The 17302-nt window shown below is 40.6% G+C and overlaps 2 protein-coding genes across 2 annotated transcripts in view; one reads left to right on the top strand and one right to left on the bottom strand.

Moving 5' to 3' along the window:
• LOC116387097 (triple functional domain protein-like) overlaps nucleotides 1-6509 on the bottom strand; it is a 34247-nt gene extending 27738 nt beyond the window's left edge. The window contains exon 1 of the mRNA XM_031853890.1: nucleotides 6137-6509. Within this exon, the coding sequence (XP_031709750.1) occupies nucleotides 6137-6206 (70 nt within the window). The 5' untranslated portion in view covers nucleotides 6207-6509. The remainder of the gene's footprint in view (nucleotides 1-6136) is intronic.
• A 3924-nt stretch (nucleotides 6510-10433) lies between these two features.
• On the top strand, nucleotides 10434-16968 carry cfap90 (cilia and flagella associated protein 90). The gene is given in 5 exon segments (XM_031854241.1): nucleotides 10434-10459; nucleotides 12439-12498; nucleotides 13356-13458; nucleotides 16794-16861; nucleotides 16863-16968. Coding segments are annotated over 5 exon segments (363 nt in total).
• The last annotated feature ends 334 nt before the right edge of the window (nucleotides 16969-17302 follow it).

The raw sequence follows: 17302 nt of genomic DNA, 5'->3' as shown, positions 1-17302 counted from the left end.
CACACACACACACACACACACACACACACACACACACACACACACACTGTAATCCCAGAGAATAAACACCAGATTAGATTAGGTCAGCATGTGTAATCCAATGAACTCTCACTTCTAACCTGCCCTGATGACGTTGGAGCCGACAACATCACACATCACAGACAGAGAAAATCAGTGAAGTGAATGCCCTTCCCTCTGAAATACGAGCCGGTGCTTTTTGTTCTGGTTTCGGGTTGTGTTACTGTGGTACGCCGTAGAGTTCACGCTGACATCAGACATGCTTTGGGCTACAAACAAACTCCAGCGCTGCCGTTTACGTCATGGCTTCTGATGGATTCGCTCACCGTGTTCTGATTGAATAATTGCAATGTGTAGTCTACCCAGAGATCCGCGGGGGGGGGGGGAGACGGGTTTTTTCCGACCCGACTGGTTAGGTCTGTAAAACAGGCAATAGGTGCTGCTCAAGCAGTTGCTTTATTTCACTTTCCTCGGTGCGAGATTAGCTGTTAGCATGTCGGTGCTGTGGCTGCATTGTCGTCTGAAAAGCAGGACAGGTTCCAAAAAAAAAATCCCGCTACGCTGTCCGAATGGCCAGTTTCTGTCGCTTTGGATCAAGCGCGTCACAACAGGCTTCGTGCACTAATCCTGATCCGCCATGTCATCCTCCTCATTGAACCGAGAGAGACTGGTTGACTCTGTGTTCGAACGCGAATGATCAACACAAACTCTGATCACACTGCCACGGCCTTCAACAGATGATAATTCACACAAGAAAAGAAGAAGAAAAAATCCCGGGGGGGTTGGTTTACTCGGCTTTAAAATTTAATGTACCTGCACCTATTACTATGGATGAGAAAGATTATGTGTTTACACAACTACTCAGGGGAAACGAGAGCTATTTGAATTATTTACTCTCCACCAACCAGCTAATGTTTTCAGCATATTTCTGCCATTTTCTCTGCAAACATATGAGTGTGACAGAGAGAACCCATTAAGGACACGCTGGTTTGGGCCACCGCTCATCTTGTTACCATGTGTTTGTGCTTCGTTTTGAGGGATGAATGCCTTTCTAACTAAAACATCACATTTGTAATGCCGCAACAAAGGGAACAGTTGGAGCAGAGTGTTTTTTTAGCCTCATGTTTTAGCTTAATCTGCGGCCCCTTTTTGAAAAGCTTTTTACCCGGCCATCCGTTTGCTCTTGATTGAAGTTGCCTGGCTAAAACAAAAAGGCTAAAATCTCACAAATCTCCATCATCTTTCCCTCCAGCTGGCTTCCATTGAGTACGTTCACTCCTCTCGTTTGCACAAACGTACAGTAACTTAGAGGTGTGTGAGGTACCCGAGTAGAAATGGTCCGTGCTGTGCGTGTGTGAATGTAGTACCGCTGTGACCTCGACAATACAAAGACATTGAGAAGACGAGATGGAGGAGACAGTGGGGACGGCAAAAATCAGAGAAAGTGCCCGTGTGAGTGTGAGCGCATGTGAAAAGCAATTCAGACACAACAGCGGCTGCCTATCACGGAGCTACTCGTACGCCGAAACCACATGATGCCCGAGTGTCGAGAAGAGTTACCTCTGATTACTCAGCCTGAGCTTCTGAAATTTAGTCTTTCAGATGCACTGATTTCTGTGCTCTGAAATTTTTTTTTGCAGCTGATTTCTGCTCATTTGTTGCCTAAAAATTATGATTTAACTACCGGTGGAACGTAAACAGTTATTTTCTGTGAATCTGAAGAGATCAGTCAGATAAAAAATAAGACCTGGTGACGCTATCGGGTGCCATCAAGTTGCTATCGAGTAGGATCCAGTGTTTTGGGGGTGTGGCTCATACTAAGGGGCTAAAAAGTCAGGATATGGAACCGGCTGTTTCTCTACGATAACAAGTGCTGAACAACCTGTCAAGTAAATAAGTAGAAACTAAATCTGTGAGCAAGAAAGGAGCGAAACAAAGTGACAACACACCGACCCGTCTATCGTCCGTATGCATCGCCTTATGATGCACCAATTCTGTGTTTACTTCCATCCCGTGAACATGGGATGATGAAAGAAATCTGCTTTGTGCAGCATTAGGCTTTAGCCTCTGCTCTGTGTCTGACTTGGCAGCTTTAAGCCTGGAGGAAACTTGAAATGAGGGAGCTCAATCAGTCTCCATCTCCTGGATCAATATCCATTAGTCTCAGAGTGTGTGTGTGTGTGTGTGTGCCTCATCCTGGGTCAATGGGCCTGAGTCATAAATGTAAGCTCTGGATCAGATTTCTCTCTCGTCCTGCTCGTCTGTTTCACTACTCGTTCTCGCACAAACACACACCGATGCTCATTCAAACATACAGACAGACCGGCCTTGTGAACGGCATGTTGCAGCCTCTAAATGTTCATTCATGAAGGCCTGGCAGTGGGTTTATTTCCCCCCCATCGTGAATAATACCCTACAGTACCAACAAGTAATAACTGTATGAAATCAACACTAAATCAGCCTCTTAGTCACCAGCGTATTCAAAGATATGTTTAGTGTGGAACAACCTGATGATTGACAACATGCCACAACAAAACTCCCCGTCTCACAGCTCTGAGGCCTCGGTATTAATTCCAGTCTGGAAGACAGAGGAGAGAGAGAGAGAGAGAGAGAGAGAGAGAGAGAGAGAGAGAGAGAGGGGGAGAGAGAGAGGGAGAGAGAGAGAGAGAGAGAGAGAGAGAGAGAGAGAGAGAGAGAGAGAGAGAGAGAGAGAGAGAGAGAGAGAGAGAGAGAGAGAGACAGGGGGGAGCTCTCTTTTTTTTTTTTATTAGATGTCATTTTGCATTAGGACAGTGAGGCCCAACACGACGCAACAAGAATGAAAGAGGGAGGAAAACATGAAACAGACTGGCGAATGACCACGCAAACAGCAGGCAGTCAGACAGAGAGTAGGGAAGAAAGCAAAGAAGGAGGACATGGGCAAGCCAAAGACACAAAATGCATAAGGATGGAAAAAGAGATGAGAATGGAGCTGGGGACGGAGGGAAGGGGGGGAAAGGCATTGCCTGTGGCGAGACACTCAAACCTGTGCATGTCAAAACAAGACTCCCAGATCTATAAGGAGGAAGTTCCTGAGCAAAAACAAAGAGGTGGGGAGCTCTAACGGGACACTCAGGCCTTCCAACCAGCTTGTTGTATAGAGCCATTGGTAGACCATCTATACTCAGACCTATAGTGGGTTCACTACCGAGATGACTGATTCTGAGAGCAACAACGCTCCACTTTCAACTGTTTTTGAGCTAATAACCATGCACATTTATTCAGTGCCAGCTTCCTTACATTGTGTAAAATACAAAACCAGACATCGTGCTCAGAAATAAAAGTGTTACCAAAGGCAGTAACGTAGCTACACACTGTTTGGAAAAAAGAACATGGGCATGACTGAAAAATCCGATCTCGTGTTTCCAGTAAATAGTTATCATTATCTCATATAGTAGGTGGTCTCGTCATTCGCTGTCCTGTTGCACTCAGTGACGTAAGACCACTACTGGTGGTGCCAGGCTCTCTCAGGGGATTGTAAAAACACTGAAGCAATATCTTGCAAAAATGACAAATCAGCAGTTCCACCTCAAAAAAAAGTCATATTTGAGCTAAGTAGGCAACAGAGACGTCATAATCTGTGTTGGGTGTAGCTTCAGAGGTTTGTTCAACACGGCGAGGTGTTTGTGAGAAACAAAAACAACACATATGCTCCTAAAGGATCTTCATAAAAGATAAGTAGACTAAGAAAGCAGCTTATGGTTAATAATTGTAGTTGTGTGCCAGTGAGCCATGTTTAGCTTTAAGTACACATAAATGTGGATCCCAAAAAGATATCCTCAGTTAGGTAACTGTCCTGTTTAAGTTAAGATCTCGGTTAACATCAGAGATGAGGTAAAGGTGTTTGAATGTATAGCAGGACCTCCATGTCTGCCCATCACTGTGCAAGAGGATGCTTCACGTACAGACCGGCATTGGTAAATTGGTAAACAAAGAGCTTTTTCTGAACTGCAATCTAAGACTGCTGCAGATGGCCTTGTGGTAATAAGAAAAGGCGGCATATCTAAACATTTTAATTATGCAACAAATTAGCAACAGATTTGATTAACAGTGAGGCAGAATGGCTGCAGCTGTGCACCATCAACAAAACATACAAAGAGTGTGGTCGCAAGTGAGTTACAGGATGCCTCTCGTCTCTCTCTCCCTAAAAAAAGGAAGCCATCAGATCAGCTCAATATGGATACTGAAATTCCCCCGGTGGCTTATTATCTCGCTAAACACAAAACCACAGGAGGCAGAGGGCTGGATGTCAATACTCTGCTTTCTCCTCCTTGTTTACACCCCTCCGACAGAACTTCAAGTATTTCATTTTGTCTTGTAAGCCAGTTTCCTATTTGAGTATCACTTTCACTGGTGGAGGTTAACTACCACTACACATATACGACACAGCTATTGATTCATGAATAAATACATGTAACCAGTAAGCTAGTGTTACAAAAAAGAGAGTGGAGTTAGATGATGACACTGGCAGAAATGACAGGCACTTGATCTAATTTACTACTTGCAGTCACTGAACATAGCTGGAGGGTTATCTGGCATATTAAAGTGCAGGCCAGAAACCCATGAACGATCACGCATGGATCTCCATTACATTCAACTGTGTCCCAGGAAACTTAAATTACAACATGTATTGTCAACCTTTGCACAGACAGTATAAATTTTTATATTGGAAACGAGCAGAAAATATGACATCCTTCCACATGGTTTCACTATGCAAACTCAGCTGGTAAAATGTAATATTTTCTAGGACCCCCTTTAATCTCTGCTAGGACCCCTAGAATTCACATTTTATGAGCCATTGTTGCAGCCCATGAAATCACTGTAGGCCCGTGTTAGGACTTCCAAGTCACAGTCCTTACTGATTAATTAGCCTACTTAGCTAACGTTAGCAATCCGTGCATGCAAAAGTGGGCGATATATAATCGTGTCCAAAAGCAACATTTCATGTGTGAATCAGTGTCATTCTGCGGTGTTATCACAACCACCAGACCGTGTTATTGATAAAAAAAAAAAAGGCAGGCAGCCTTCTGGCCTTGATAGCTTATGTTGCACAGCTAGCTTCTCCTGCACACACACCCAGGCTATCTGTGCCACGCCATGTATTGTTTACATAGCTTCCACAGTCGTGCTATTTTTTGACAGCACGGAAAACAAAACAAAAAAACAACGAATTAACGGAACAGTGGCTTTGAAGACACTGTCTGTGTTTGTACTTCATGCACCACGAAAGCAGTTTGGAATAGACGCGAGCTCTGTCAACTCACTGGCAAGCTAAGCGACGCTAACCTAAGCTAGCATTTGTTAGCTAACCAGGCAGAGACAGGATTCACTTAAATCTGATTCAGGATTCACTAAGCTAGCAGGTTAGCATTGGGAAGCTAACGTTGGAACTAGTTAATTAACACGATTGGTCCATTATCGGACAGCCCCTGAGCTGCTGCTTCTTCTTCTCTCGTTTTTCAGCAAAGTCCACATTTAGACACTAGTAAATTATCTAGACAATCCTACATGTCTGTTTGTTTGTTTTTTTAAATAATAAAAAGTCGCTTTGATTCCAATTGTCTCGGGACAAACAACATACATTTGCGGTTCCCCGTATTTTTCATTCGCCAACTGGTTTTAATGTTACTGGGTCAAATTTATGTTCCACATACTCATGACAGCAAGCAGTTGTGTTTGTGGTAGTGCCGTGGAAAATGAAAAACACATAGAATACGGTATTGGAGAAAAGTACACGGAAAGCTACCCAAGCTGTGACAAGGTGGTGTCCGAAGATGGAACTCGGACTATTAGCGATTTAGCTAACGTTGCTTGTCTACAACTGACTGGACGGATCTGATAATGTAGTTGGAGAAATACATGCAAATACACCGATTTTTAGAGATGTCCAATACTTTGTTGGTCATTGTTGTGTTTTGTACACATTATTTATAACAACAGCTGTGACATTTATGAGATATAGACCCACAAAAACAGTCAACACAGACGGGAACAATGTCCCCTCGCGTCGCTGGACCAGAGAGGGGAGCAGCTCTCAGCGGTGCTCAGTCCGACCTCTCCGACTCGTTATTCGGCTTACCGGTTTTGAAGAACGTCGCTATGTCGCTAGCGTCCTTCGTCGTCTCCTCGGCTCCTTCCCCGGAGCTCATGGCTGCCACACAACCCGAACCCTTGGAGGAGCTCAGTTATACTCCCAAAAGTAGATATCCTCCCCAACAAAAAATCGACAAAAAGGGTGGCACGAAATCACTTCTGTCCCGACAAAAGCGTCGTTAAAGACACAACACGGACTCGTAGACGCTAGTGGTGCCATCTGCAGACCTCCATCTTTGGGGGGTAACGTAATTGGAAACGATCAGATCAGCCGAGGGGGCACCGGGTTCCTCCTCGGAGCTGAGCCGAGGGGAGAGTAGCTGTAGCGGGGAAGAGACGGGGGAGGGAGGAATCTCCGTAAGCATTCGGAAATGAGCCGAAGATGGGTCATCAAGGAACGACGGCGGTCACCATGTGCGCGCACGCGCGCGTCTAACGTCGGTCATGTAAAGAAACACAACTAAAAAACAGTTATGAAAACTACACATGGACAAGAAAAAGGCAAATAATATCTTAGACTAACTAATATTATGAAGAAAATATGAGCCAGTTGTTTTTGTTTTTTGTTTTGTCTCTTGTTTCTTTTCTTTCTTTTCTTTTTTCCCTTTTATTTTCTTTTTTGATTTTAATTTGTTATACTAAACTATAAGTACTAGACATCCTGATCTACACTCCATACCAGTTGGTGGCGTCAATGCACCAATTCGTTGTTTACCAACCGCCAATAAACCTCAAAAAAGAAAAAGAAGAAGGCATACACAGGATGTTAACAGCGAGTTATAAAAACGACACATACAATAAAATAAGATAATCCTTTATTAGTGGGGAAATGTACAGGGTTGCAGCAGCATAGTGGACAGTCCAAACAAGAGACATAGTAAAAAAACATAACAGTAAAGAATATAAGTTTTAAAAAAGTGCACGATTCATGTAGCCTACTGTTGATTGTTTATGTGAACTCTCCATAAAAAAAGAAAGTGGGTGAATGTTATGTTACTGATACTTAAAGGGAGGAGTACAGTGACTGGTAAAGCCTCCCGGATATAATCCAAACAGAATAGGTCAGCTGTTTCTGTGATGGCACTCGTTTCTCTCTCCTTTGTCATCTGAGCTGTATTACTGATGCCATCTGCTGGTTCATGCTGGAACTCATGTATCTGCTCAAAGTCTCTTTCCAGTGGCAACATAAAAACAAGAAACTTAAGTTTATGGTGCTACAATCCAGCCTTCTGAAGTGTCTATACAAGCAACACACAATCAGTGACATAAAGCCGTCATTATTATATATTTTTTTAAAAGATAAATACAAACTGTGTGACGTAATATAACAAAAACAATTGTGAAATAATTCAATAACTGTTCAGATAAAATGTTATTTAATTCTGCTTCTTTTCAAAATAAGTTACAGGACAAGATGTCATCTTGTGGATGAACCATTTGATTGGTGGATGTTACATCAATACACTATGCATTTTAATTAATGATGGTGGACTAAATATTAGATACAATTCTCAGTATAACACAAAAACAATCCAACAAAAATAGGAATGAAGTTGGATTAACACGTCTCTAAAATAACTTCAAAATAACTTCCATAACATTTGCAGGGCAGTTGTTTGAGACTGCATCAGTAGAAACTGTACAACTATTCTCCATAAATTCCGATCAGTAAAAGAACAAACACCAACAGCACGTGTGACTCTGCGTTGCAGGGCTGCAGAGGTTTTGGGGGGGGCGTCGATAGGGTGAATAGTGGGGCTTTAACAACTCTAGTTCCAAGTGTGAGTCAAAGTCAGAGCAGGATTTATGCTGCCTTCTGTCTTGCTGTGAACAGCATTAACGTTGATCACCCACAACTTGTGAGTTGTTTGGTACTAAGAAACATTCGGGGCCTCCTCAACGTAATGTCAAGTAAATATTTTCCAGGGACGGACCCGGGGGTCCTCCTGTGAAAGCATCACAGCATGGCTGCATGCTCAAAGCGCTTTAACAAGTAACCCACACTGCACGAAACACTCCAAATGATTTCCAGTGAGTAGAAATGTTGATATTGACGCAAGTGTTGCGAAGATGTCGCAGCAGAGAGCGATTTATCGATGAGATGACTTTATATTTTGTTTTTATAACTGTGACTCAACATGGAAAATGACCTTTATATGTATTCATTACAGTCAGTGGAGGACTGCAGATCAGCCTCGTGAGGCCCACTGGTGATATTTCAATACATACAATGATTTATTTTTATTTCTTACAAAGGTATTATTCTACTTATTCAACCACAATGACACTGATATTAACAATTATTAATTAATTATTAGTCACAATTATTAACATTTATAGCTGAAGCTCACTTACTTAACAGATAACATATTTCATAAACATCAGATGTTTCAAGTCTAGTATTAGAGGCATTAGGACAGATAATTACACTTACAGGAAAATATTAAAGACAATATCGCAATAAATCATAAAAGGAGTTAAAATATAGTAAGAATAGATATTGATAAAGTTTAGAGACGGATGTAACTGTGAGGCAGAGGGTGAACTATCTAAAGTTATCCACCTTTCTCTGCGCAGAATAGATTTAGCAGATTTTATTGGCCAAACATTTATGACATTGATTTATAGTAGAAAACCCTGAGTTGTACACAACACCAGCTGCATTGCATCAGTTTCATAATAACACAACAGATATTTGTATTATGTGAACAGTCTTTTTGGCTTCATGTGGGATTTGAAAGAGAATGCAACTTTTTTTGTGTGCAATCTCAAGAATAATACACAAAATGCTAGATGTAAAGCCACCTCTTTAAATATGTTGGGGCTTTATCCTGCCACCCTTGTCATACTCAGGGGAAAAAAATTGTTATTATGAATAATGTGTTTCTATATGTTTAATGTGTGCTGGTTAACTGTTAGGGGACTACACATGATCACTGGTTTGGCCTTTTTTTTCTAATGTGTTAATAAATAACAAATATTTAAATAATTAAGTAGAGCCATCTTGCCAGCGGCTATGTGCACTTCCTGTGTTTTGTTTCTTGTGTGGTTGCTGATGTGTTACTTGTCATGTCCAGCAGGGGGAAGACTGATACCAGTGAAGGACTGGCTTTCCTCCTCAGAGGGATATCACAGTTTGGTCGTGAAAGAATGAGATGAATCTCTCCTGCACATGGGAGTAGTTTGCCTTCAGGGTTCTCCACTCCTCTCAATGTATTGTTATTATTATTATGTATATGTTTTGAACAAAATTCTTGTATAACAGCACTGTTTTCGAACAAGAAAACAACAAGTAAGCTGTAAGAAGCTGATTGACAAAATGGATATTTTTGGGGCCTTTCATGACCTTGATGAAGTTCAAAATGTGTTGCTTTTCACAATAATATTGTTCTCTTTAATATTGCTTTTCTTTTCTTTTCTCCAGGAACATGGACACCTTCTGAAAGGTTATTATTTAGCATTTTATGAGTCATTTGTTGTCCGGGATAGTTGGATTAGTTATGATGTTTATCATTCACTGATCTTTGAACAGGTAACCTTCATTACATGTGTTTTGTGTATTTGTTTACTGCCCCTTGTAATGTTTCTGTTTTTGTGACCAGCCTACAGGGAATATGAATGTAAATTACCATTCTTGCTATACGGCGTGTTTACATCCTGTGTTTTTGTACTGATGTTGTATGAACGTGCTCTGTCCCTTTCAGATAAACAAGTAGCTGAAGCTGCTTCATACTGATGAGAACTTCTTGCACGTAAAATATTCAGCGCTGCTTTGAATGACACGAAGAAGACATTTAATTCCAGATCAATAAAACATCGTCTGAGGCAGTGGAAAAAACATATACAGATGAGAACAAGGCTCAGTAACACTGGTACCTTCCCTTTAATAACTGCGGACCACTGAATGACTGAACCCTGCCTTCAGGTGCTTTCATTACCACAGTGATTCCTGCCAAATAGCAATATAGCCCTTTGAAATGTCAGCAGTAATTACTCCTGTGCTCTGAGACGACCTCTAAAATGAATGAAAGCAGGTGGGGATCATGCCACATCTCCCTCACTCTGCCTGTCTCTCTCTCTTTGTCCACATATCCCTTCTGTCCTCATACGTCATTGTTGTTGGGAACCTCTTGAACTACTGCGGCAGTTTTTTATCAACATCTGTGCACCTTTGCACTCAGGCTTTGTGGTTCTCTCTCTCTCTCAGTGTGTGTGTGTGTGTGTGTTGGCACAGTGATTAGTGTCCTGTCATTGGCCACCCCCTGCTGCTCGGTCATAATTACATGGAAGGAGAGAACCATAACAGCAGGTGGGACTGGCTGACACACACAGAAATAAGGAAATAAGTTGTGTCCCGATGTCACGGCTGTAATCACCGAAATGGAGAGAAAGCTAAGAGGTGCTGGACCACCGTGTGAACAATGTCTTCCTCTCTAGCCACTATCACTGTACAAGACACACACACACACACACTCACACACTCTGTGAAGTGATGGATTAAAATGTGTATGACAGGTGACATACATACACAACCTCTAAAAGTCTTTTTTTTGTGTTCCACAAAATAAAATGATGGCATTATTTTTTTGTCTGATCACCTCCTTTCATCAAAATGTATGCAATTCTATATTCTCAGTTTTGTTTTTGCAAAATATATTGCAAAGAGGATACCACTCTTGTGTCTTTCTGTTAAATGTGAAGCTACAAATCAGCAGCCGGTTAGCTTAGCTTAGCATAAAGGTTGACAACAGGGGGAAACTGCGTGCTTGGCTGTGACCGAAGGTTTGCTTAATTTGTTCAAAAACTAACATATACAAACTTTAATGGCTATTTCTTGGCCAGGAAATCCCTGTGCCCAAGAAAAGGTTCTGCACATAACTCCCAATAAAACTATCTTTCAGACTGGTAAACTGTCAATTATTTATGCTAAGCTACGTTAACTGGCTGTAGCTTCATATATAACAGATACAAACGTGGTTTTGAACCACCCATCTAACGCTCTAAGAAAGTGAAAAAGATCATTTCCCAAAATGTGAAACTGTAAAATGTAAGGATGCCTACAGCATTATGGATTGGAACTTCTGGCTGTACAGAAGTTGTTTTGTATATACGTATTTTCCCTGTCTCCCCAATGGACTCAATTTGCCAGGATTAACTTGAGGTGCACCATCTGTATCTTTCCATATTGCTGAGGGACTGGGAGGTTAGCCTATTTATAGTTTATCCAAAGCCCCGGCAATTTGACTTTTCTCATCACCCATAACAGAACCACATATTCCACACTGTGCTGGAGGCATAGTCTGTCCAGTGTAATAAAATTGATTCTGCTGTCAGAGTTAAGGCCTTTACACACCGGGGGCGTGAAAGTAGCCAGCTCATGACAAAAACAACAGTCAGAATAAATATATTGACATGCGAATTAATCGCACAGGAAAAAAACAAAGGCCCCGGTGTGTAAAGGCCTTTACACAGCAGATGCAGTGAGAGACCTTTGAAGGCCCTCGACTGGACAAGTGCTATTGACATAAAGGACGATGCAACTGTGCAAGGATGTGATAAGTCCACTGTTGACTCTCAACTATTTTGTAGCATTAATTCCAAAGTGTATCAGCTAACAAAGTATTATATATTTTCTTTGAATATCCGCATTCTATAGTATAATATTTTAAATACTTAAATACATGTACACCCCCTAATGCCAGACTGTCTAATTTTATATAACTCCCTGTACTGTACTGTACTGTAAGGCTGTTCGTTCCGTTTCATAAACAAATCGGAATGTAGAAATCATCTTACAAAGCGAAAAACAATGGTAGCTTTATCAATAACTGTTGGCAGTTGCAACAGTTAACTTAATAATCCCCACTGTTCTCTTTGTTATTCTCCTGTTACAAAAAAAGTGCACAGTTTTCATTTCCCATTAGGTTTGTGGCTTTCAGCTAAACTAGTTAAATTTGAAAATTTCAAATAATAACAATGAGCAGACTGAGACAAAAAACCTCCTGAAATGTAATCAGAGGATAAAAGCAGCCAGGAGTGGTTTCATTTTGCCTCATAGTTTCTTGTTTTGTAACAACGTACACGTACGTAAATGTGTCACTGATAAAATAAAATGTGTTGGTATTCTCCACGTTATCACATAGCCTATAACAACTTTGTTTCACGTTGTTCACATTTAGCTTTTTGAAACTCTGAAGTGCAGACAAACAAAGAGCTCGTGAAGGCAGCATGTCAAACAGTCAGTATCCTAAGTTCAGTTTTCAGAGTTTATTTTTGTTTTTCTTTCAGCCGAAGACGATGGAAAGAACCGAAAGAAATGTCGTACTTTAACAAAGAATTAACGGTAAAGTTTTAGATTTTGAATTTGTTGTTGCCAGCCGTGCTAATCTCACTGCTAGCGCTTGCTAGCAATTTTTGTTTGTTTGTTTGTTTTTAATAGTGTTTACAAAAAAGTTTATTTGACAGGTACCATAACACAACCATTGAGCCAGAGTTAGCTATATAGCACGAAGATATTGAAATACAGTCAGAGATGGGCACAACCTTTTTTTTTCTAAGTTACCAATTACAAATGCTTGCTCATCAAATTTATAAGAAGACAATCCAAAATTCCATACATTTTGAAGGGGCAACGGGTGAATAGGTTGTACCGTGCAACCTCCACAGTTGATTAGCTACATTGAGATTCAAGATTTTTAAAGAAAGAAAATTTGTGAATTCTTGGGAGGCAAAGTAATCCCGTGAGCTCAACGACAGAATGAGAGTTACCATTGTTAAGCTCACTCATAACGGCATATAGTTTCTTGATTACTCATAATAAAAAAGGTGAGTCATTGGTCCTCACCCATTGACAACTTCACTTCACTTGCATTAGATTCACAGAACCCAGACATCTTTTCTGAGTTAAGAAATATAAAATGTCTGGGAAGCAATAACTGGGAACAGTTATAGAAACACATGAACCTTTCTCCAACAATGACCATGCGATGGTCTGTAAACGATTACTTGAATTTCCACAGGTGACCGATCCACCACAGTGCGGTTTGTTTTCTTGTAACTTGAACCCCTTTTGAGGAAGAAGTCGTTGTGACCGTTGCATTCGGTTCCACCACTACCTCCTGCTCTTTCCCCAAAGTGGCGTAAAATGAACTATCTCTGTTTGAGGACACGCTTTGAACGATACACACTCGTTCTCTGTCCCTCAGTTGGCAGGTCCAAGTGTTCCACCAGTCGGAGGTTTGTGATATGAGACTGCACCGAGACGATAGAAGACACTTTAAAGCAAGACGACTAGACACAAACAAGGAGGTAATGACCACACTTTAGTTGCTATTTTGGTTCCGAAGCATCTCATTTAAACTTTCTTAGCTTGCTGATGAGCTCAAACTTGAGTTGAATGAATCAGACAAGTGTGTTTCGCCGAGCCTCGGCAAGATATTTGAGTTGTCTCGACCGATTAGGAATTGTGGGAAATAGTCTCTATATTTCTGCTTATTTAGTTTGTTAAGAAATCGTGAATCCTTTAGTAATCCAAACTCTGTCCTGGGTTTGATTTATTTGACCCCCTGTCACTACTGCAGCATCTAAAAAAAAAATAATAATCTTGATCATAGCTGAAGTCTATTGTGAATCAACGTGAAACAAAAAAAAAGGCTTCTTAGCACAAATGATTGGCTTGTTATATTAATAAATACTAGTATTTATAATGATTAATCATTAAAATATGACATTTTTAAATCCATGGGTGATGAAGACATGTTAATCCTTCCTTTTGAGTGGACACACCATTGACTCAGTGGTGATATAGTATTGGGGATGAATTTTATATAATGTTCCCCACATGATAACATATACTGAAAATGATTGCATTGCTTTCATAGTTGTATTAAAGCTTTATTTGTTTCCATTTATTAGACATTGACATAAGTGATCATCTCAAGGTGCAAATATATAAAGAAATATAAAGTAAACAAAAAAACAAAAAACATCTAATGCAAACAGATGACAAAAAAAGAGCATCATAGTGTGTTGAAGCATAAATAGGACAGATTACCTTTAGAGGTATGAGTTCATAGTCCCAGGTCAGGTAGGCTATTCACTTACTTTGTTAATGGGCCCCAGGTTTTTGTGAAATCTCGTAATGGAGCTGTCGAGAGAGCATCTCATTTTCTCCCCCTTGATGTTTGGCATCACATCTGTGATTCACTGATTATGAGATGGATGGGTTACATCCTTCCATTTAAATAAAATTAGGTGTCTAGCTAATAGAGAGAGGAAAAGCAATTACATTGGAGTCATCTGGAGCTGAGAATATACCAAAAATAGCAATTGTAAGAGAGGGCGTAATATTACAGCCATAAGGCTTAGAAATTATGTCAAGAAGGCACGACCAGAAAGGGAGAAGCTATGGGTAATTAACACCATATGGTAGATGGCTGTTGGGGTCTGTTTTCACATCAGGCTCAGGTTTGGAGAGTATATTTATAGTATGTGTATTTTGTCACATTTTAAGTGAAGTTTTAAAGTGATGAATTACAGTTCAGTAATGACGTTGGGGAACATTGCCTTATAGCACTGACCACCTACACACTTGGCACGCAAGCATTACCACTCTACTCAGCTAATAACACCTTCTCCTGGTGTTTCCTGACGCCTGTTAATGAAAACAGAACATTGGCAATATGGCTTTTGGAGTGTTTTGTACATGGAAATGTCAGTTTGTTACAGGCGGCAAAGTGCCAATGGAAGAAAAGGATCTGATTGTACAGAAGTCTATGAGAAAATGATTCTACTTCTATTAATTCCCTCAGTAAACATTGTAAACATGAGTTTATGGTCTCAATCTCTAGTTTCAAGTCTTCTTCAATACAGCATGATGTTCATTTAGTAAATTATAGTCCAGTTAGAGTCAAATAGACAACAAAGCAGGAAATGCTTTAGGGCGGGGCTACCTTGTGATTGACAGGTCGCTACCACGGTTTTGTCCGGTTTGGCAGTTGTCTGTGTTTTTGTCGTACGACTTTGACTCTTTCTCAGTCCGTTTCAGTTTATGTAAGATAATTGTAATATTTTGGTCGCCTAAAAATGTCTCATTCAATGTTCGGTTGTAAAAAACTAAGATGGCGACGGCCAAAATGCCAAAATCGAGGCTTCAAAATAACATTAGTTTATACAATTAACACATGAAATGATGAAGGCACTTTAAAATGACAAGTTAGTACATGTAAACTATACTTTTTATTTTTTATTTTTTCCTCTTTACTTAAGATTTCATCAAACATATTTCTTTGTACAAAATGTACCAAAAAAATTTGTGTTTATCCAGCACACACAAACATTAACATACATCTGACATTCATAACATTTGTCTGTGGCTCCGTTTCGTTTCATCTCAACAGAGGGATTATTCATGTGGAGAGAAACTGTCTCACAGTGAGTTTCTGGGTCACCGAAAGCAGAGACGGTGGTGAACAAAGCCGCCACACACACACACACACACACACACGCTGCCGAGCTTGTAATTACAGCGGGTTGAGAGGCTGGCTGACAGATCCTGCTAAATTAGGACGTTTTCTGTTCCGGAATTCACACTTGAATGTGAATCAAAAATAATTTATTGTTTAAACTATTCAGAGGATAATGGCGGTGTGTTATTTATTTTTTTGGTTCCGTTTCCACTTATTTTTATGCAAATAGAAACCCAGCAGTTACTCTGCCACAGCCAGGAGCAGGTACTGTCTGTTCTGTGGATAGTTAGTCTGACCTGCCTGAAGTCAGAGGCTCCCAGTGTTGCTCACAATGAGGCACCCTGGGTATTATTGAGCAACACGTGTACATCCGTTTTTTACTCATATAACAATATGGTGGTGAAGCTAATAGTTTTAATTTGTCGGGGCAATTTTCACTCCAGCCTATAGTGTACCCTCTTGGCAATAAAGAGGAAATGAATGGTTATGTGGAGTAATAATCATGTTACCTACTCAGCACAAGTACGTCTGCTTCAACTGCGCTGATTATGCTTCATAAAATCTTGTTTTACTACGCCGGTATCCAAAATTATACCATAGAAATGCATCAGAACAGTAGCAAGGTCAGTGAATTCATAGAATATCTCACCTGAAGCTGATCAGTATACCACCCCCTCCCTCTCAGTCAAAAATTGCCCAGTGAATGAATTTCAGCATTATTTTTTTATTTATATTTTGGGGCAAAAATGTGTCAATGAATCATTACGGCAGAACTTGTAAACACCTTCACAACAAAGTGTACTTTTAATGACATCGCCCATGCATTCACAAGTGGTAAGAGGTGAAGGTTTGGATACAGTGGCCGTTTAACTGTATCAGCACATTTACTGGTTTTTAACTGCATATTTAGTAGACTATAGCTAGTCCCATCCCAACACTTCATTTAAAGAGCCGAATCGCAATTTAAACCACAGTCACGATATTGGTCAAAAAAATATGTACATATTTTGAATTGTGATAGAAGAAAAAAAAGGCTTTTTAATGTTTGCAAAGTAGGGTGCCTTGGCATTTTTTATGCTAAGTGCAAGTTAAACCTTTCTCTTTTCCCCCCCTTAATTTAACTATTTTGAATATTTCTTCTGTCTCTCTCTGCCTTGTCGTCCTGCTGGACCCCAGGAGGAGTCCAGAGCTGTGCCGGTGCTCTCTTCTTAAGGATACGGCCCTCATTGTGATCCCGGCCTGTATCCCGGCCTTATACGCACGCCTGGCTTGCATAAACGCTGACATTTTCAGGAAAAGTGGGATCAACTGGAATGTGGAAGAAGGATTCGGATCAGTGGCCCCGACTTGAAAGTGTCACAGCATGAGATGGAAGTGTTCAACCAGTGTTGTAGTTGATAGATTTCAGTTTAGTTGATGGGTCCGCATCATTTCAACCATTGTTTAATCAGAAGGTATTTATGATATACTGCTGTATTGTATCCTGGTAATAAGCAGGAAATAAATGATACTTTAAGTGAAATATAATCCGTCCATCCATCCATTTTCCACCGCTTATCCGGGGTCGGGTCGCGGTGGCAGCAGGTCAAGCAGGCCGACCCAGACCTCCCTCTCACCGGCAACATGTTCCAGCTCATTCTGGGGGATCCCGAGGCGTTCCCAGGCCAGCTGGGAGATGTAATCTC

This window comes from Anarrhichthys ocellatus, unplaced genomic scaffold, assembly GCF_004355925.1.
Source record: "Anarrhichthys ocellatus isolate YVR2014 unplaced genomic scaffold, GSC_Weel_1.0 scaffold14, whole genome shotgun sequence".
In the NCBI taxonomy this organism is placed as follows: Eukaryota; Metazoa; Chordata; class Actinopteri; order Perciformes; family Anarhichadidae; genus Anarrhichthys; species Anarrhichthys ocellatus.
The sequence above is the reverse complement of the archived record's forward strand: the minus strand, read 5'-3'. Positions and strand labels throughout refer to the sequence as shown.